The 21,506-nt window shown below is 43.5% G+C and overlaps 1 protein-coding gene across 3 annotated transcripts in view; it reads right to left on the bottom strand.

The window, feature by feature from the left end:
• The window catches only part of PPP1R1B (protein phosphatase 1 regulatory inhibitor subunit 1B), a 59,637-nt gene extending 40,376 nt beyond the window's left edge, over window positions 1-19,261 (bottom strand). The window contains exons 1-3 of one of the 3 annotated variants that reach the window (XM_020799337.3): window positions 18,897-19,261; window positions 12,996-13,056; window positions 7,133-7,155 (exon numbers count right to left, since the gene is read on the bottom strand). In XM_020799337.3, the coding sequence (XP_020654996.2) occupies window positions 7,133-7,155; window positions 12,996-13,056; window positions 18,897-18,977 (165 nt within the window). In that variant the 5' untranslated portion in view covers window positions 18,978-19,261. The remainder of the gene's footprint in view (window positions 1-7,132; window positions 7,156-12,995; window positions 13,057-18,896) is intronic. The other 2 variants (XM_020799336.3, XM_020799335.3) reach the window with 2 other exon arrangements.
• Window positions 19,262-21,506: the final 2,245 nt, after the last annotated feature.

The following is a 21,506-nucleotide window of genomic DNA, read 5'->3' as shown; positions in this document are numbered from 1 at the left end:
AAAAATTTCACCCAGAACAAACCAGTCAGCCACACTGGCTGGGGTTTCTGGGAGTTGTAGGCCACAACGTCAACATTTCCAAGCTCCGACTACCACCACCACCACCACCTTCAGCCACCTACAGGGAAGATTGCTAAAGGCACATTCAGAGTTGTTCATGATTACTGTTTAACCTTGTTACACCACAGCAGAAAAAGGTGAATGGCTTGTGTTTTCCTCCTCCCTCATTTTAAACTGTTCAAGTGATGTGAAATCAATACAACACCAAAATCTTTTCCAAAACTGCTGAAACTATTTCCTCAGAAGGTAATGTCTGTAGGTTGGCAAGTGTGAGGATGGAGCGTGCACGCTATATATAAAATTGATAATGGCTTCTTCATTCTTTGGCTTCTGACTCACTCATCCACATTTCTCCTCCTGAGTTAAAACTGGAGGTAGAGTCAGCTCTGGAATCAACAATGATCCTTTAAAGATTGACTTTTTAATAATGTGTAAGAGTATGATTGAGCTTGCTTCCCAGGCACTCACTTCTTGTGTTCTTGAATGAGTCACTGATCTGAAAACGGTTTCAGATTAGGAAGGGATAAGCCCAGAGCAGGTGGTGCTGACCCAGATGTGGTTGGCACCATCAGTATTAGCAGGATGCACTGTCTATCTTGCCACTGGCCCAATATCCCACCTATTGTACTTGGTCCTATAGTGCTGACACTTGTATGGCTGGTGTTGGCCATTTACACAGAATGCCTCTGGGGCCTCAGCACAAGGGGAATTGAATTGGTGGGCACCAGCAGTGATCCCTTCTGACTCCTCAGGCTTTTATTTTTCCTCTTGCTTTCACACTCACCTGCCACCACTAACATGAAGTATAGCAAAGACATGGCTGCCACCAGGAGTTTGTGTCACACCTGAATGTGCAGCCTTCAGTGAATGTAGGAAATTCTGTTGAAATTCTCTGTTGTGACTGATTTAATGATCCAGAGTAGAGAGATAGGGGATACAGCTGCACAGCAGGAAAACATCTGCTTTGAAATTGCACCCAGAAAGTCAGGTTTCCCTGGGTCAATTTGTTTCAGCCAACCACACAGACGCCAGGAGAGAGAGGAGGAAATCAGCTTTGTTTGCAGCTTGTTAAAATTTGAACCATCTCCTCCCCACACTTGATGCCTGGGTCTGCTTCGTTTCCCTTTGTTACACTTTTCAGGTAAAACATAGTAAGTATTTTTTACTGCGAGTTATCTGAAAACAGTCATGAAACTGCCTGTTTCACACGTCCTATTTTAATGTGAATCCTCACATAAAAGCAAGACATGGGGCAATCCCTGTCTTGCAAGCTGGCCAGTGCTGGGAGGCTTCCTGCTGCTACTGGAAGCACCAGTGTGTGTGTGTGTGTGTGTGTGGGGCAGACTTGTCCACTTGCCATGTGAGGAAAAAAGTTGCTGTCAGAGTTGCCACTACCCTGGCAAGAACAAGAGAGCTAGCCAGCCATTGTTGAGGTGGCCCGAAAGTCTCCACAGCACTAACCAGGTACAGTAGTTCTTGCCCCAGGGGCAGCATCAGTAGCTTTGGTTTTGCCACAATGACAAGACCCAATCCCAACACCATCAGTAGCTGGGACAGAAGGCCTGGTGCAATTTAATAATGGTGCCAATGCACCCTTTTAAAAACCACAAATACATTTAATTCGAAAGAAGTAGAAGCCCCCACAGTGGAGAAAAAGAGTACAAATTATAAAGGAAAAACCCAGGGTTGATTCATACTGACTTCTGCATCATGTGGTCATGATCACATTGTCCCAATCCTAGATAGCCCTGTAAGAACTATGAGGGTGGTACACTATCATGTCTGTTGCAGATACAAGGCAGAACTATCCAGCCAAGCAAAGACTGATATAAAGAGAACAGAGAACAGAACCCAGAACAGAAATACATCAGGCAGCGCTCTTGTGAAAGAACATTTTGGGCTTACAAAAGTCTTCAGTTATTCATCTATTTACTTTTCCCACAGCTCACTAGGACGCAAAGTTTGACAATTCCTAGGCTAGTCAGTAAGTGCAATTGCTTCCTTGTAGAAAAAGCATTTGGCTTCCAACCTTGACTACGTAAAATTTTGATTTGTTATCACTGTATCAACAAATTGTCTTGAAATGTATAAAGTCTCTGTTATGCAACCCTGTATTTTTATTGGTTTATATTTTTTGGAGTGAGGTCCTAGGGATGTTATAATGTAACAAGACCTCAGAAAAGTTATTTCTTGGAGTCAGGCAGTTAAAGGGTAAAAAAGCAACTTCTCCAGACTGCAAATTAAGTGACTAGGCAGAAAGGTAAGATTTGCCACTTTTAGAAACTGTTATTAGAAACTGTTGCTACAAATATCTCTATACTGCTGTTTGTTTATTTATTTCAAATATTTTACCCCACCTTTCTCCTGAAAAAGGACCCAAGGCAGCTTACATAATTAAAAACACAATATAAAAAGCTAAAAACAGTATTTTTTTTTTCAAATATTAAGAAGAATTAATAACATCATATTAAAAAATGTTAGGTAAAAGCATTACCCAACCCCCCCCCCCCAAACCCACAGATTTAAAAGCAACAAAATATAAACCATCTCATTTATTGTCTCCTAGACAGTCACAGAGAAAAAGCCTGTTTGAAAAGAAAGGTCTTTGCCTGTTTGTGGAAGGACGGCAAAGATGGGGCCAGCCTGGCCTCCTGTGGGAGGGAGTTCCAGTGTTTGAGAGTAGCGACAGAGAACTGGTATCCCCACCAAAAGCTCCTGTGAAGGTGGTGGGACTGAGAGAAAGGCTTCCCCTGATGATCTTAACACTCGAGCAGGCTCATAAAAGGAGATGTGGACCTTGAGATAGCTTGGACTCAAGCTGTTTGAGGCTTTATAGCTTAAAACCAGCCCTTTGAACTGTGCCTGGAACCGTATCAGCAGCCAATCGAGCTGCTATAACAGGGGAGTTGTGTGACCTCTGAAACCAGCCTCACTTAACGATCTGGCTGCAACATTTTGGACCTTTTGAAGTTTCCAAGCACTTTCCAAAAGCAGGCCCAAGTAGAGCACATTACAGTAATCTAGCTGGCATATACTAAAAGGCATGTATCATTGTGGTCAGGTCAGACCTCTCCAGGAATGGGAGCATCTGGCTGTTACAGTGGACCCTCGACTTACAGACGGCTCGACTTACAAACTTTTCGAGTTACAGACTTCTCTGGCTGCAAAATTTAGATTCGACTTGCAGCCGGAGAATCGACCTACAGACCAGAAAAAAAACAAAATGGAACAAAAATAGAATAAAAACCACTGGTTATGGGATTAATTGGTTTTCAATGCATTGTATGTCAATGGAGATTCGACCTACAGACTTTTCGACTTGCAGCCACTGTTCCAATACGGATTAATTCCATAAGCAGAGGGTCCACTGTAGTTTTAAATGTGCAAAGGCATTCCTGGCCGCCGCCACAAATTGGACATCCAGGCTTAGAGACAAATCCAAGAGAACCCCCCATGCTGGGCACATGTGTTTTCAGAGGGAGTATAATCCCATCTAGTACAGGCTGTTCTTTTTGGTCAAATTCAGAAGTATATGACATCACCATAAAGCAATAAAACAATTCAATAAAAACACAATAAAGCAACATATGGGAAAGTTTCCAACAGCTAACTCAAGCCAAAAAGATAAATTTTCAAACAACTCCTAGAACCCACTAGCACTAAGTCCTGATACATGACAGAGGGAATCACTGTCACTGAGAAATACTGCCTCCCTGTCATAACCCAGTGGAAATCTGTGGGCTACTGGGTTAACAAGGTTTCCTTGAATTAAGTTTAAAGATCAAAGGCCAAACTATACAACACATATGAAGTGACATTATGAAATGGAAATCTTTATGTGGTGATAATGTCTGATTGTTACGCAAGAGCTTTTCACACTTCTCATAGTTTTAAATTTTAATTGATTTGTTGGTGAGGGGTCATTAGGAAATATGCATAGGCTTCATCAGCAAGTAAAGGTCTGTTGGGTGTGGGGTGGATTAGACCACTGGTTCTTAACCTTGGGTTACTCAGGAGTTTTGGACTGCAACTCCCAGAAGCCTTCACCACCAACTGTGCTGACTGGGGTTTCTGGGATTTGCAGTTCAAAAACATCCGAGTAACAAAGGTTAAGAACCACTGGATTAGACTACAAAGGATCTGCTGAGGTCAGGGTGGAGGAGCAATGTGCTATTCGGTGTGCTTTTCTCATCTGAACAGCAAACCACTTCTTGTAGCCCCACCAGCTGTCATTTAAGTGCTTCCTCTGGTTGTCGGCAGAGGATCAGGGGAAGTGAAATTATTTTTTCACATTACTATTCTCTCGCTCTCTCCATGCCATTCTGTTTTCTCCTTTTCCCCTTTCCTGCTTCTCTTCCCTCATTCTCCCCCTGCTTTCTCTCTCCTTCCTCAAATCTGCAGCCATGACGACAGAGGCTTCTGGAGGCATCTATTTCCAGGCTAAACAACTAGCATGCCAAAAAAGAATGCATGCCCTACTACTGGGCCAGAAAGGTGCACAACAGCTTTTAAAGGGAAGGATGGATCGTTCTACGTAGTAACACTTGTGGATGAGGTCTTTTCCCCCAATCCAAACCATGCCACCAACAATCCATATATCATATCTATACGCCAGTGTGGACAGACCCTAAGGTTGCTCAGTCATGATGCCTTGCCTGCATCACATCTCTGGAGACTAACAGATTTCAGCTTCTAATGACTGTAATATATAGGCCAAATCCTATTGCATAATGTAAGCAAATTCCTAAGTTTAAGTCCATTCCTCATAGGCAAAAAACACACACACCACACTGCAATTTTCAGGGGTATTTGCATATGCACCAAGCCAACATATGCATGCCGCCCACTGTGCCAGGATCTCTCTATTTATCTGCAAGGAATGAACCAAAACGTACAAATTTATTTGTGTTGTGCATTAAAAAGTTTGGCCATTGTATGGCCTTCTGACAGTTGTGGCTGCCTTTGTTATAGTTACTATGGAAGGGATGGGCTCCAGGTTAACTATCTGAAAATTGTTTGGGGAGAAGCAATGTTTGTTTGGATTGGTGATGGGACTCTTGTAATGTGACTGACCATTCTCTAACTTCAATGACAATACAAATCAGTCCCAGGTTTCAGCCAGGAGTTTTAAAGGGAAAACAATGTCTGGGAAGCCCTAGATGGTATGTTGTGAAAAAAAAAATCACAGCCATTTTGAAATATTCAAACACTGAATCTTTTGGTTTCAGAGAACAGGAAGCAGTGCTGTGAGTTTGTGTTTTCAATTTTCAAGGTTGCAGTTTCAAGTAGGCGGCACAGCCCTGCACCAGAAAAGTTCAGGAAGAAGTCTAGAGGAAACTTTAGCATTTAGTCCCCAAAACAGACTTTTCCCAGAAGCCAGAGGAAACAGGAAGAGCTGGTGGAAAAGAAACACTAATATTAATAACATTTATCCCTAGTGGCAAAAGATTTGCTGGGATGGAGTATAAGGAAATCTGGTCTCAGGAGAAAGCTATTGAGAGCTTATTTAGCCAGAGAAGGTTCTGTTACATATTAATAAGATAAGTAAGCAAGCACGTTTAATCTAAGTACATCAAAGCAATCTTAGCCTATTAAAAAGTGATATCTTGTTCTCCTTTGTGAAGAATTCCCTTAATAAACATTAGTTTTGTTCCTCTTTCTTCCAGTGGTATCAACCCAATGTCCATGCTATAAGCTGTTGAATCTCTACAAGTGACATAGGGTTTATTTTGGTGGCAGTGAATAAGTAGCTTGTAGTTCAGAGAGCCTTGTTGCAGTGAGTTCCATAGACTCCAGTCTCAACATTTTGATAGGGGAAATGTGAGTGAGGTAATCATCCCCATTTGTTCTTTCATTACATTTGATGTCAACGGTAGGGAAACCTTTGTGTTTTGTCCTTCCAGGGCTTCTACTAGGAAAAGAAGTAAAAGAATCAGCTGCCCTCAATTTTGTGAAGATCCCTCATCATTACCTGTACTTATGGGGTAAAAGGGAATAATGACCCAGTGATGAGGGACAAGCACTTTATTCCAGGCCAGACATACATATATGCAGAGAAAAATGGACACTGTTTTAGGAGTATTCTGTAGCATGCTACCCAACATATGACAGTGTCATGATGTACAAAACGTACTTTGAAAAAACCTGGTTTCCTTGGAATCTCAGCATTGTCTCATCCATGGGAAACAGACTTCTCTGAAAGATGGCTATCCCACAATTATCAGTCTTCCCTGTGCAGCGTACTAATTTTTTAAATGGCTGTATTCTAGGTTGGCGTGAGATCTGGAGCTGATCTACTTGTAAGGAGATCTGGATCTATTTGTAGATAGTGGTATGAGATGTCCTAGTGATCTGCAGTAGATCCACAAAGATTACTCCCAATTGTTTAACAGCAATAGGAACAAAAATGGCTTTTCCTGTAACATTATAGTACTGAACTGGAGAGAGTGCGAAGAGTGGGTCTTTGTGTGGAAGGACAATGTGTTCTGTTCAGTTCTTGTACTCTAAACAAATTCCCGGACTCAGAAATCTTTAGTTTTACTGAAGGAGAACTCCAGCAGACTCTAGTTGATGCATCTTGGGGTTTAGTAAAAAGATTTTGATTGCGCTTTCATTTCACAGTGAACAGTGGTGAAGGGTACAGTGTATAACTGTGACTGGTGCTTCGCATGAACAGTATTTGGTCCAGAGAAGCCTTCCCCAACCTGCTGGGCTCCAGATATATTGGAGCGCAACTCCCACAGTGGTTGTGGATGATTATTTGGGCAGGGCTACTCTAAAGTGCATCCTGGATTCCACTCAAGATATGGCAGGTAAGTTGATGGAAACAGGATTCCTTGGTAAAATGTTTGTGGGGAGACTGTAACACGTATACCTCAGTGGATTCCTAGCACACATCCTTACTACAAACATGTAACAATCTTATTTAACTTTTTAACAGTTATTTAACTTATTTAACAGTTTAACTCTCAGGGCTCTCTTCAAAAGATTTTTGGGAACAGTAGTTTGATGAACAAGGTGGGGAAACGGCTCTGCCCGCCTCCAATTGCTGATGATTATTGGTGATACTGACCTGGTATGGTGATCCTTCCTCTTCTGTGGCAAGCAAATGGGAAAATGGAGGAAACAAGAAAAGAGAACAATGTCAGTAGGGCAAAAATGAATTTGAAAAAAAATATATCTAACTGTAGAACATTGCTGGTTCAACTGTTTAAATTCACAGCTTGTTGCAAGCGTGTTAATTAATTAACTCAGACAGCCTAAGTAATGCACACTTAAAGCTACAACTGCATCAGTTCTACAGGGTAAACTATTTTTATGTATGCCTCCACTACTAAATGAATCAAACTGCGCCCATGCAAACCATTAAAAAGGGGAGATTATAATTGGGTTGGGGCTTTTACAGAGGCCAGTCCTATATTTGAAGTTATCTTCCATTTGAAAAAAATGTATGGCTGAAATTTGGTTTAAAGATAAATAAGAGGGAGCGCAGGCAGGGGCCTTGAAATTCCCTCCCAATAGTTAACTATTTGAACAGCAGAGTGAGTAAGCAGGTACGTAGGTCAAGTATCTCTGTTCCCGCAGTTGTCAGATATCTTACATTCTTATTTAAATTATAGATAAAAGTTCTAAATTGGTTTTGAATATTAATTAGTATATGGACATTTAATGACAATCCATGTCTTGTCTTGTTTTTTCTAGCAGTGCGTAAGTAGCCACTGAATGGTTCATAGCTGTAGTTAAAACTCACACAAGGCAAGCATAGGAAGGCACTTAATACATAGATTCCCCTCCCTATGGTTGTGTTCAAGTGAAATTCATTCAGCAGCTTGAATGGATGAACCAGGCTGGAGTATTTACTGCTATTCAGTAATTATCTGGTGCAGTCCATTATATACAGCCTGGAAGCAGCTGCCTCTATGTTAGGCTGTTTAGCATAACGTCTGCTGATGAACAGAGTCATTAGTAGGCATAACTGAGTGTCCAGACAAATAGTATGTACAGCTCTTTCTTGGAAATCAGGTTCATGGAGGTGAGTTGGAGCAACAACAGTAGATCATTTCCAAGGTTGTTGAAATCAGGGTTGTCCTTATGCTCCACCATAATATTATTTTCTTTAGAAGAGTGGGATTCTTACAAAGAGGGAACTCTGAAAGATGTTCTTGTTAGTTGCTTCTCAGTTTGGGGAATCTCATCCTTCAGTAGATAACCAAAACCCACTGACAAGTATCCACAAGATGATGTGGGTCAGGTATATATTTTAAACAGTCTTGTGTTTGTTTTAAACAAATCAACCAACTTTGTGTTTGAGTGTTTTGTTTTTTAACATTGTTTATTTCCCATTCTGATCCTCCTTGGATAAACAAATCTTCCCAAAGAATCACAGGGCAGCAAGCAAGCAAGGGACAAATGCATACTTATGTTTTGGGTGGTTATACATCCTACTAAGATCGAATCCACGCGACGGAGTGAGCGCCCGTTGCTTGTCCCAGCTCCCGCCAACCTAGCGGTTCGAAAGCATGCAAATGCGAGTAGATAAATAGGTACCATCTCGGTGGGAAGGTAAACAGCGTTCCGTGTCTAAATCACACTGGCCATGTGACCACGGAAAGATTGTCTTCGGACAAACGCTGGCTCTATGGCTTGAAGAGCGGGATGAGCGCCGCCCCCTAGAGTCGGACACAACTGGACAAAAAATTGTCAAGGGGAATCTTTACCTTTACCTTACATCCTACTTTATAGAGCATAGCCCTTTGTAGGAGTGTGTTATCAATTTCAAGGACGTCAAGTTGATGTCCTGTTTTAAAAATATGAAAGAAGGAAAGCAAAGGGGCTTTGAAACTGCATATTAGCATTTAACAGACTAAGGAGGCAGATGGGTCAGCTGGTTGCAATATTTCATACCACTTTATCAACTCTCATTCTGTCTGTCTGTCTGCCTCTCTCCTTCTGTTATGTTGTGTGCCCTCAAGTCAGAACCAATCTATAGCAACTCTGATAAGGCTTTCAAGGTGAGTTATTTAAGTACTGTAGTGTTTTTACCAGTTTCATACTTCCAGTGAGCTTTCATGGCTGAAATTTGATAAGACAATGGGCATCTACATTTTGGTTTTTTGTCTCTTTTATTTTCAAAGGAATTTTTTTGTTTAGTTTTTTAAAGGAGCTTTGGTGCAGCCAAATTACTTTGGGTCCATGAAGCTGGTGGAGGGCTTTTTAGTCTTTTCCTTTCATATTTCCTTGATTTAAATCCCATCCCTGCTACTTTTTGCCCCATTAAAGTGAGAACTAGTGTTCCAGTATGTTGTTTCAATTGGTGCAAATAACATCTAGTGAGCTTTTTGATGGAAAAATTGAACCACGGGATGAAATGCACCCTGCCTCACTGCCAAAGGCACAATCTAATTCCTAAGACTCTCCATTTGCTCCTAAAAGAAATTAAAGGGAATGAGAGTTCTAATTTTGAATCTTTAGTATTTAATCATAGTTTGGCATTACAAAAACTTTACACCTCACTTCCAGTATTTAGTACCCGGTAACTTGCTTGAAATCCATATCTGATGAATTCAGAAGCTGTGCTTTCTAATCCCCAAAGACCATGGACATTAGCTACTTAATTTATTGGTTAGTGAGAAAAATTTTGAACGTGTCTAGAGGTTCATTTGAGGTTTTCAACCAGAAGTTAGCTATCATCTACCAGGAAAGCTGAAGTGTTGCTTTGAGATTACCTTTAGTTTACCTTCCAGATCTGCCCTGCTGTGCTTCTATGACTTCTACCACCACAAGAATGAAAGTGTGGGGGAAGAATATATTTTTGACAGAATTTGGAGACATTAGGGTTTTTAATTATGCCTTCTTGAGTCTTCCAGTAGGGAAGGTGCTGGGAGATTATGGAAGGTGCAGCCCCAAAACTTAAGTTTTCCATACTAGGCTCTGGCCAAAACAGACCTGGAAGGATCTCGATTGGATGATGGTTGAGTGACAAAACACATATTTTATATGCAAAAGTTTCCAGTCCGACATGGTATAAGGCAGCTTTCTGTGTTCTGTGTTCATCTTACTATAAGTACTGCCTAGTCATTGTCATGTGGGGTTAAAAAGTAGAATATCATAGGTTCCAGGAATATGCTGACACTCAAAGGTCTCATTGCAGAAATCAAGCAGTTGTGTCAAACAGAGCATAAGAAACGCCACATTCATGATCCTCCTGAGGTCTGAAACATTGCCAAGTACAGGCAAGCTTCAGCAAACATTAAATGAAAAAATGCTGCTGGTCCACAGTTCTGACTGTGATAGTTTCCTGGCCATATAAAAATAACTGGAGGATATGTTTAGGAATGTTCTTTGGAAGGAAACCAGCCTGTGGAATAGGCTGATTTGGTCCTGTACACCGTCCAGGCCTCTCCCTGGAAAACAGGAGGCTTATGCTGCAGAGAGGAGTTACCAAGTGCTGGGAGACTGTCTATCTTCCAAGAGATTTCCAGAAAAATACGTCTCTTTCTCAGCACCCTGGGACTATACTTTGGAAATGGAGGCAATGGAATAAAATGTATTGTTTACTCCTGTTTTCAGTAGAGGACAAAAAATACTTTAATTTTTTACAGTTAGAGCTCAAAGCCCCCATTAATTACTTACCATTATAATCATAACTATCTGCTGTACTTTCTGTTCAAATGTAAGTAGTTATCATTCATATTACTTTAAAACAGGGGTCTCAAACTCAATTTACCTGGGGGCCGCTGGAGGCAGAGTCTGGGTGAGGCTGCGCCACATCAGATTTCTGCAAAGTGGAGCAAGAGCCTGAGGAAGCCGCCCAGGAGTTTACTTAGCCTGGCTGGGACTCCAAGGAGGAGGAGGAGGAGGAGGGGCGTGCAAGCCCTTGTCGCCGGCCACGACCCCCTCCAGCTCCTTCTTCACTACCACCACCAGCAGCAGCAGCAGGACAGAGAAGCGGAGAAGGGAGGGAGCACTGGTGACCGCCTAGCCAGGGGGGCAGGAAGGAGGGCATGACATAAACTTTTTTTTTTTTTAAACCCTCACAGAATCGCCTTGCCAAAGGAGAAAAGATCCCATTGGTACCTGCGAAATTAAACAGAACAGGGCAGGGGCCCCACAGGTGCAGGCGGGCAGGCAGGCGGACAGATGCACGCACGCACGCACGCACGCACGCACGCACGCACGCACGCACACACACACGGAGGTCCAGCAACGTTCCTCTGAGGGCCCCCCTCAAAAAAAGGCGCACTCAGCAGGAGCAGCTACCCCCACCATGACAGGGGAGCAAGCTGCGAGGCGAGTCCAGGCAGCCTCCAGAGCTGAGGCAGCTGAAGCAGGGCGACGAGGAAGAGGAAGCACCACCAGGTGCTGAGGCGGCTGCTGGCCGGGCTGGTGTTGGGGGTGCCGAGAGAGAAAGAGAGCCAGAGAGCCACTTCCCTGGAAGGGGTGGTGGCAGCAGCTGCTATTGGCGGCTTGGAGGCACTCTTCAAGGACAGACCAGGAACGAGTTCCGCTCTCAGGAATCGCTCGGCGGCAGCTCGGGCGCTTGGGGAAAAGGGCCAGCAGCGCACCTCGCTTGCCAGCTCTCCCCCAAGACAGTGCCTCTTGCACCCTCCATCCGGAACTGCAGCCTGCCAGCTGGCAGACAGGTGGGCTGGCTGGTAGGCTGCAGTTCTGGATGGAGGGTGCAAGAGGCACTGTCTTGGGAGAGAGATGGCGAGCGAGGGAAGGCTTTTTTAAAATTTTGACAACAAAGGACGCATGGGTGCTTCGGGGGGCAGGCAAGGCGGGGGCCACAAACTATCATCTGGTGGGCTGCAAATGGCCCCCAAGCCACATGTTTGAGACCCCTGCTTTAAAATATGAATGCTACAAGCTGCTGGCCTGTAATGCTGAACACACCTAAACAGTGAAGCAACATATCAGCTTGTCTCTATAAAAGGAACTAACACAGGTATAGTTAAAGAAGTGAAATTAAAGAAGTGAATTCTTTCCTCTTTGTAATGTAATTTAATTATGCCTTAGTTATAGCAAAAAGGAATGAACCAAGTAATTCTTTCTTTCCAATCAGTTGCTTCCAACTTGTTTCTGAGTCTGTATTTTGCTTACAAAACTGGAGATTCTTTACCTCTGAATCTTTAGTTATGTTCAATATAGACATTGCAGCACCATTCTTATGGTGCATCCCTTACCCATTCAAAAGTAAGTCCCATTAAGTTCAATGTGGTTGACTCCCAGAAAATTGTATTACATTGAGAATCTCAGGTGATTTTTGACAGACAGCTGGGAAGTCTCTATTTCAATTCTTCCTTGAAGAATTGCTAGACACTTGCATTGCAGTGTTCTCAGCTTCACTTTTCTGTCCCATCTACAATAGGAGAATTACGGTACAAACTACACAAGATTGTTCTAAGTGTTACTGACACTTTCCAATGTTCTATATAAATCCTAAGGGGAAAAAGTCTGATAAATTTAGAACAGATTCAGCTCAGTTCTCTCAAGGAGAGAGAGAGAGGGAGAGAGATGGGGGGGAAATTAATGCATAGATTTTTTTAGCAAAGCAAGGTGGCTGCCGTGCAGTGTATTACCTATATTGATCTGCTCCCTGGCATCTTCAGGTAAAGGTACCAAAAATATAACATGATATTCTAACCCCACAGCTGGGACAGTATTGCCTGAGACACCCAATGTTAGTGGCTTCATATGTTCTTATATGCTCATGTACTGTTTTCTTGCTTGGGTCACGCTGAGGCACTTATCGCTCATGGCCAAAACTTGGTAAAGTTACTTTCAGGGACTATAATTCCTACAATTCCCCAGCAGCATGCTCACTGTCTGTGCTGAGGGGGGATTCTAAGAGTTATAGTCCCTGAAAGTAACTTTCCTGAACTCTCGGCCAAACTTTCTCCCACCCAGGTCAATAAAGAAGAATAAAGACTCACCAGGGGATGAAGTTTCTGACAACTGGAACAGCAAGGCTGGTGTTGGTCTTCGTCGACGGATCTAGAGAAGAAATTATACTGTGCTTAGTATCTCACAAGAAGATTATGGGGGGGGAAGTGGGCAACGCATACCTTTTCAACGGAGGAGGATTTCAGACTCTTTTCCCAGTTGCCCCTTTTGCCTTTAAAAATTCACAACCCAGCTACTGCAAATTACTCTTTCTGTAAAGTTGTCCTTATAGCATGTGTGGGAGATTTGACTGGTTGACATCACAATTCTGGGTCTGAATAGACATCTTGAAACTATTTCATCCCTGCTCCAAAGTCTTTTGGTCTTGTGGCACAACAAAGGTGTGGTTGGTGTTGGTGTGAGGGTATTTTCGTTTTTTGTTCTGTCCTATTCCTCCACAGGCAATTGCTCGGGACGCCAGGATTTTAAGCGTGCCTCCCTAGACATCTCAGAGAGAAGGCTGTGCTGACACTTTTGGATTTGCACTGAATTGGCTGTGGGATATTTCCTGCATGCCAAGGGAGAGGACATGACTGGGAACCTACAGCTGATCGCCATTGGCTACCCAGAGGGGAGGAAAGCAAGGTGTGGGGGAGAGAAGGAACAGTCATGAACAAGGAAAAGAAGGAAAAACAAATATCCAGGACACTTCTTCATACTTTAACCTGTTGTCAGCATGGGTAGGACAGATGGTGTGAACTCAATTTGCTTAGTTTTAAAAAACACTTCTCCCGAAATATCTTGGCTAGTCATCATAGTCCTTTTGCTGGCTTCCCTTGCCTTTCTCTTCTTTTACTCCTCACCAAATATTTCTATCCGAGACAACTGACAATTAGTAAACGTCTTGGAGCAGAATTCCGCCCCCGCCCCCATGTTTGTGAACTAACACATGCCAAGTGCAGAGTACCTGCTGGCTGGGGGATTCTGGGATACAGTCTTCAAAAATTACTTTCCCAAGCTATGTGTTTGTGTGTGGGCTTATTTTACTCTCCAAAGTATGTATGTTAATGCCAATAACATTGCAAATTGCTGGGCAGGGCCATCCCAAACATTAGGCTTAATCCCCCAGAAACATGCCCACTGTCCTTGTTGCCCACTGTCTCAAGAGGCCGATGCTGGATGATGTAGATGGGGTGGCGGCAGCAGCAGATCCCCAGTTATTCCCTTTGTTTAACAGACAAAACTGGACATCCCTTGACCTGAAGGTCCTATGCTAGCTTGTTAGCCTGCAGACAAGGCCAAGAATTGTAGGATCATAGAGTTTGAAAGAACCGTAGCTGTTGTCTATATCAGCTCCCCACCAACACAATAGAACAGTATTATATTTCCAGAGGGAAATGAGATTCAGCTGTGAACTTCTGACCAACTTCTGTAAATGGCATTGGGCAGGGGAAATATCACCGTCTTTGCCTCAGGCAGCAAAATATCCTGCATAGACCTTGGTTTGGGGCCTAGCCTGTTACTAGAACTGATCCTGGCATCCCAGATCAGGTTCAAGGTTTTGACACTTACATACAAAGCCCTCCATGGCTTGGGCCCATGTTACGTGTCGGACCATCTCTCCTTAATGTCATCTGCCTGACCCACAAGGTCATCCGAGTCGAGGCTCATCTGGGTGGCAACCCTGAGATAGGCCCATAAATCCTCTACACGAGGTAGGGCCTTCTTTGCAGTGGCTCCAGTTTTATGGAAGCAGCTTCTGGAGGGCCTCTCCCTAGTCCCCTCCCTGTGGACTTTTAGGAAGCAATTAAAGACATTGCTTTTCAGGGAGGCTTTCCACACTGACCCCAGCTGACCCCTCCCCATTTTCCCTCTCCTTTTTTCCCTCCTCTCTTTTCCTCCATCTGCTCTGAGACTAGTTGATGCCATCTGTTTTTTTTTCTTTTTAGTGTTATTGTTATCGGTTTTAATATCTGTACAGTATTTTCATTTTTGTTTTCTATTTTATGAATTGTAACCCGCCCAGAGTAGTGCTGTGACACTAATGGGAGTGGGATACAAATCGAATCAAATCAAATCAAATAAATAAATAAACTATAAATAAATACTACCATAAATAGATCATGGACCAGTTTGCTCATCCAGCATAGTCTATGTAAAAATGAAGCAAAGTGCCTTATACCAGATTGACTATTTTCCCATCTGGGCCTGTATCGTCTATGCTATCTTATAGTTGATCTTCAAGGTCTAAGGCAGAAAAGCTTCTCGTTCCTCATCAGCTAGCTGCTCATCTGTTTCCCTGGAGATGTGAGGAACTGAATGTGGGACCTTCTGAATGCAAAGCAGTTTCTGCCACTGAACGACAGTCCTCCCCCTCCACTCCTGGCTCCGCTACAGCCCCCATGTGGTTAATCTACCCATGGCTGTGAGTGGAGAATTGCATTCCTGAATATTTGTTTAGAGCTCAGAAAAACTTGCCTTTTGAATTACGACTTCCTGAACCTCCCATTGTGGGGGGAACATTGTGCTGTTCACCACACCTGAAGCAACAGGCTAATTCTGGGGTCCCAACTGTAGGCATTGCAGCAAACATCACATTGTCCCCTTAACAGAGGAGAACAGAAAGCTCAAAAGGAACAGTCAGGAGATTGCCACTGATGCTCCCAAGTATCCACTATCCAAGGCAGTGACCTCACTCTGTCCAAGAGTGGGAATGATCCTGGAAGAGACCATGGTGAATCTGCTGCAATGCATAGCTCTCTGGTGTACCTCCCATGTGTTCAGAGGCATGGGCTAGCAAGCAAGCTCATCTGTTGTGTGAAAGGCAGTATGTTGCAGTGATTAAAGTACTGGACTGAGAACCTGAGGGGATCTTGATTCAAGGCCCCACTGAACCATGAAGCGGCATGTGGGTCAGTCAGTCACAGAGTTATTGTGAGGTTGGAAGTGGGAAGCAGGACAGCCATGTGCACCTCATTGAGCTTACTGGAGGAAATAAGTGTACACATAATGGTAATGTGTCCATAAAGCAACCTTTCTTTACTTGGCGCCCTCCAAAATTGTAGGGCTACAATTCCCATAACCCCACTCTATGTAGCCACTACAACAGAGTTAAGGTAGGAATAAGGTTGAGGAAACCAAGGAAGAGGAGACCCAATTTCTTCTGCCTTCACCACCATGGCCTCTCCTATCAGCTTGAGAACCATGAGGCTATACTATGAGGCTGGAAAGCTCCTGGGAGGCTGAGAATCTAATTTCCCTGCTCAGGCAACATTTATTTTACCTTAGGCTGATCATTCAACCTCGTTCCTCCCACTTTAAAATGGAATTTTCAAGGACTTGCTTAATGAAATTGTGGCATAAAACTGATCAGTGCTACACAACGATTGTCAAGTGTCCAAAATGAACAGAAGCAGAAAGCCTAGCAAAGCCTGAAATAAAGGGTTTTATATGACATCCTGAAAACATAAATATTCAACATGAGTACAGAGGAGTGGGGAAGAGGTAGATGATGGGATCAAAAAAGTGAGAAACATAAGTCATTACATAAGTAAGTGTTTTATGGTCATTGCTATAAATCTCTTCTCCATTCCTATAACCCTGTGCTCATATATATTGGCATTAACCAGCTAAACATAACCTTACATGCATCTTTATTGTTTAATTTGCAGATATCTCACTTTGTCAGATCTAACAATTCTTTCTTTTACTATGGTCTCTTGTAAATTATCACATGTGTGTATTTAAAAATGTTGTGTGTACAAGAGTGTATGTGTGCATTTGTATTTACACACATATCTGTGTATTTCATTTATGTTATCTGAGAGTGTTCACATTGGTAGCTAAATTCCATTGCTTTCAGCTGAAGATCACTATTACACTTGAAAGTGCATGTTTCTGGTTAGATTCTACCCCTAGAAATAAATAATAATTTCTCTTGGACACTTTGTGGCCACATTAGAATAGTATTCTAATCTCCAGCATGCATGCCCAAGTATACACAAACTCACTAGAAAGATAGGCTGATCATATTTCATTTTACAGTTGGAGAACTAAGATTGCCTGACATATCAATGTCCCGCTCAAAACCATCACCAGAGTGGCCCTGGCCAGAGCTGTATATACTCTAGGGGTCCACCTCCCTCCACCCCACTCTCAATGTGGAAAAGTAGTAATCCTCAAATGTACACATATACTGTACTTGCTAAGTTGAAACCTCTTCTGCTTGTCAAAAAGGGAGCAAAGGGGAAGACACTGAAGCCCTGATGTTTGCTGCCCAGTGTAAACATCAGATTTCTGCTTAACGACCTCACTTTTTGGTTCAGAGTTTTTTAGGCATCATACACATACCTCTAGTTGGTTTTCAACCATAAGGGCTAGAAACTGTTTGCTTAAAATACATACACAAGGTTTTGAGGTGTTGACCTCTGTACCTAGTGATTGCACAGCTCCAGTGTGAACTCAAAGAAAATAATCAAGCATATGTGAAAAGCCTGGATTGACACTGGGTATAAGAATTTGCATATAAAGATTTTATTTAAATATACAAGAAAACTTTGTACATCTGCAGGCAATGGTTCTTGTATAGGAATTAGTCCCCTGTTTCCCTGAAAATAAAACCTAACCTGAAAATAAGCCCTAGTATGATTTCTCAGGATGCTCGTGATATAAGCCCTACCCCCAAAATAAGCCATAGTTAAGTGAAACCCCACCCTCCACCATTGTGCAGCAACCAGAAGATGACATGACTGTATTTGAATAAATGTAGATTGTTATACATGAAAAAAAATAAAATATCCCCTGAAAATAAGCCCTAATACATTTTTGGAGCAAAAATTAATATAAGACCCTGTCTTATTTTCGGGAAAACACAGTACATGTACATTAACAACATGGATGGTCAGAAGTATGTGTATCCGTGAGAAAAAACATGTTACAAATATGCTTGGATGCAGGTGTGACTATACAGGAGTGAGTATTGTACATCTGCATGGTTATGAGTAGGTACAGGAAAACAGGCAGTCTTAAATGTCTGGATGCATTTTCCCCATCTGTATTTAGGAGTACCTTTAGTGCATGTTCAGTTTCTTTGGTATGTGTGTCAGTGCCCATATTTACTTATTTAAATGTTGGTGTAAGGATAAACACATCGGGTCTTGTAATTTTTTAATTGATTTTATTTACACCAATCTCCTAGCCATCCCATTTCCCCAACTTCCCAGAATAGATTCAAAAAAGTAAGAATTGCAAGAAAGCAGATCCAAACAAACATATTGAAACAAGAGCATTAAAACAGCATGCTATATTATAAAAGAGTATGAATGGCTCATGCTATTTATAGACAACTGGCAAAGTACAATAGACATGTTATATAAACATATATACTCTTAAGCGGATGATTTGGAAATCAATCTAATTTATTTCTTAGCCTTTTTAGCCATGACTAACTTCAGGATGCAAATCCAATCCAATCAATGGTGAACCAGTGCATAGACGAGAAGCTATGCACATGCTTATTTTTTATATCCACATTAAACATCATAAGCTTTGGCACAAGCGCAAGTAAACTGTGAATGCACACCAAAATGCCCTTGTGGACACAGATGTGGGGGAAAAAATGCACACATTTAAGAATTTTAGTTCTATTTAAGAATTTTAGTTCTATTTAGAGAGACTCATTTAGCCATACTTAAGCTTCAGTGATTACAGCGTGTCTTGTTGATCCAAAAGACTGATGTTCCTGCCATGTGTGTATGAGCGTGTAGTGGATGTGTGTACACTTCTGGCTATGTGTCTTAAAAAAACACACACAGCTTGTTGGCACGACAAGCTGATAGACTGGCCGTTCAGGAACTCCAGGGACTCGGTGCCAACTCAGAATTCACGAGCCAAAGTCTCCCACCCCATCCAGACCCCTGATACCCCAACTTTCTCGTCCTCTCCCTGCTTACCATTTCCACTTGTCTCGGGTCCAGCTGGCTGGGGGGCGCAGGCACCGAGAACTGGATTTTCTTCCTATCCTTGGGGTCCATGACGGTGGAATCCGAGGCGCTCTCGCCCCACGCTTTCCCTTCCACGCGCGAAAAGTCTCCCGCGCTTTTTGGCTCCCTGGGCTCGGCTGAGGAAGAACGGAGAGGAGGACCTGGTTGGGATATAGAGGGTCCTCGTCGGGTCACTCGGTCTTTTCCAGCCCCCTCAGTGTCTGCCAGCCGCTCTTGCGCCGGGGAATGGTGTCTCCGGCCGGCTTCAGAGGCTGCGCCCGGTGGTGCCCACTGCTCTCTCGGCGAGAGGCAACTGAGGGTGTTGCCTGAGCGCAAGCCTCATTCCCGCTGCGTTTGGGAAACTGTGTAGGTAGAGAGATGGGAGGGCAGGAGGCAGGCAGAGAAGAGGAGTTGGCGGGGAGGGGGGGGAGAGAGAGGGGAAGGGAGGGACGCTTGCCCTCTCTCCAGCGGCACTCTGAATTATTTAATCCGCTTCTCTCAAGGCAGGTAGGAAAGGCAGCCGGGGCTGGTTCCTCCTCCTAGCGAGCCGCCCTCGGCTGGGCGCCCATTAGGAGGGCACCAGTCAGAAGTCACACACTGGCCGCTTCTTTCCTTAAGCCCTTGGAATAAGCCGAGCTCCGGAGGGGGGGGGGATCAGGAATGGAATCCCTTCAGCCCCCGGTCGGTGATTCCTGTCCCTCCGGAGCTCGGATCGTTCCAAGGGCTTGAGGAAAGAGGCGCCCAGCGTGGGTTCGCCTCAAGCACTGAACTTTTTCTCATCTCCTGTCCGGGCCCCCTCCCCGGGACGGAGGGGGACACACACACACACACACACACACACACACACACACACACACACACACACACACACACACCCCTGAGGGGACACACACACACACACACACACACACACACACACACACACACACACACACTGAGGGGACCCAGGAGAAACGAATGGCGGCAGCGGGTGACAAGTAAAACACATTGGAAACTGAAGAGGGGGGGAAAGAGTGTGTCTGTGGACGCGCAGAGTACCCTGTCTTCGCAGCCAACGCCTCTGGAACTCAAAAGCGAGGGGATTCTGTTCGTCAATGGCATTATTTTTTAAAGCAGCCTTGAGTCTTATTTGCCTCTCATTTTTTTAAAAAGAAGTTCAGCATGCGGCCCGCGGCCCTGCAGGGTTTTTAACTGCTATTAACGGCCTAGGGAAGTGGGTTTTAAAACTTGCGGAGGTGTTGAATGGCCTGGTGATACAGGACCGAAGCATCTCGCTATGTTCTGCCCAGAGCTGGGAAAGATTCATGATCAGTCAGATGGGTTCGCTTTTGAAATTCTGGAGGCTGTCACTGAAGTTCATTTGGGGATGACTCAGAGAGAACACGCAGGGGTCTTTCTTCTGGGTCATTCAATTTTCTATTATATCACCTCATTTACAAAAAGAGATCTGTAAGAGTTTTGGTAGGTTACTGTTCCTCTGATCCACCCCCCCCCCACCACCACACACACCTTACTGGCTGGGGGTTGCTGGAAACTGTAGCCTGAAAAAGGAACATATGCAAGCTGTAGTGATCATGCTGTGTAAAGGTGGGGTGGGAGGAAGGATAAATGCACTTGAGATGATCTTTGTGCCCTTCCTAGTTCTGATTCCATTATGAGAGGGCTGGTGCAACATAAGAAGCAGGACAGGCAGCTGCTCTTGCACCGGGGATAGGCTTGCCTCCTTTCAGCGTATGATGTGTTGTGTCAAGACTGAAGCCTGTTCTAGAAGAACCCAGTGGCCATTCAGAACAGACTGTTCCCTCTCAGAGCCTGGGGAAATGACTTTTTTTGTACAACCCCCCCCCCCGAATGCCCCATTACCGTGTTGATCCTGACATGCTGGCCTCTGAAATACAGTGGACCCTCGACTTACAGACGGCTCGACTTACAGACTTTTCGAGTTACAGACTTCTCTGGTCGCAAAATTTAGATTCGACTTGCAGATGGAGAATCGACCTACAGACCAGAAAAAAAACAAAACGGAACAAAAATAGAATAAAAACTGCCAGTTATGGGATTAATCGGTTTTCAATGCATTGTAGGTAATGGAGATTCGACCTACAGACTTTTCGACTTGCAGCCACCGTTCCAATACAGATTAATTCTGTAAGTAGAGGGTCCACTGTATCTTGTCCAAAAAAGTAACTTTCCTATTCTCTAGGTTCAACTACCTTGTTCTTGCTCTGGAAAAGCTATCACATATTAGTTGGCAAGAACAAGGAGCAGGAGAAAGAATCACCCCACTCTTTACTAATGAGAATTTGGAATACGTGTGAATGTGTGTTATATCCCGTTCTTGCATGATTTTCTCAGCTATAGCACCCTCCTCCTTCTGTTTATCTAGGTGGAAGAGGAGAAAGCCTCTTTGTATGATTTCTGTTGAAAAGGAAAAAAATTGATAATCACTCCCCCAAACACAGTACTGTATGCCTTTTCCAAAGAGCCCAGGAAAATGGAAGAGTGTGTTAATACGTTGATATCCTTGGGAGATATTAACTTCTTGCCTTATACCAACAAAACTTGCTATACATTATTTTT

Source organism: Pogona vitticeps, chromosome 6 (genome assembly GCF_051106095.1).
Source record: "Pogona vitticeps strain Pit_001003342236 chromosome 6, PviZW2.1, whole genome shotgun sequence".
In the NCBI taxonomy this organism is placed as follows: domain Eukaryota; kingdom Metazoa; phylum Chordata; class Lepidosauria; order Squamata; family Agamidae; genus Pogona; species Pogona vitticeps.
This window is presented reverse-complemented; position numbering and strand designations above follow the sequence as displayed.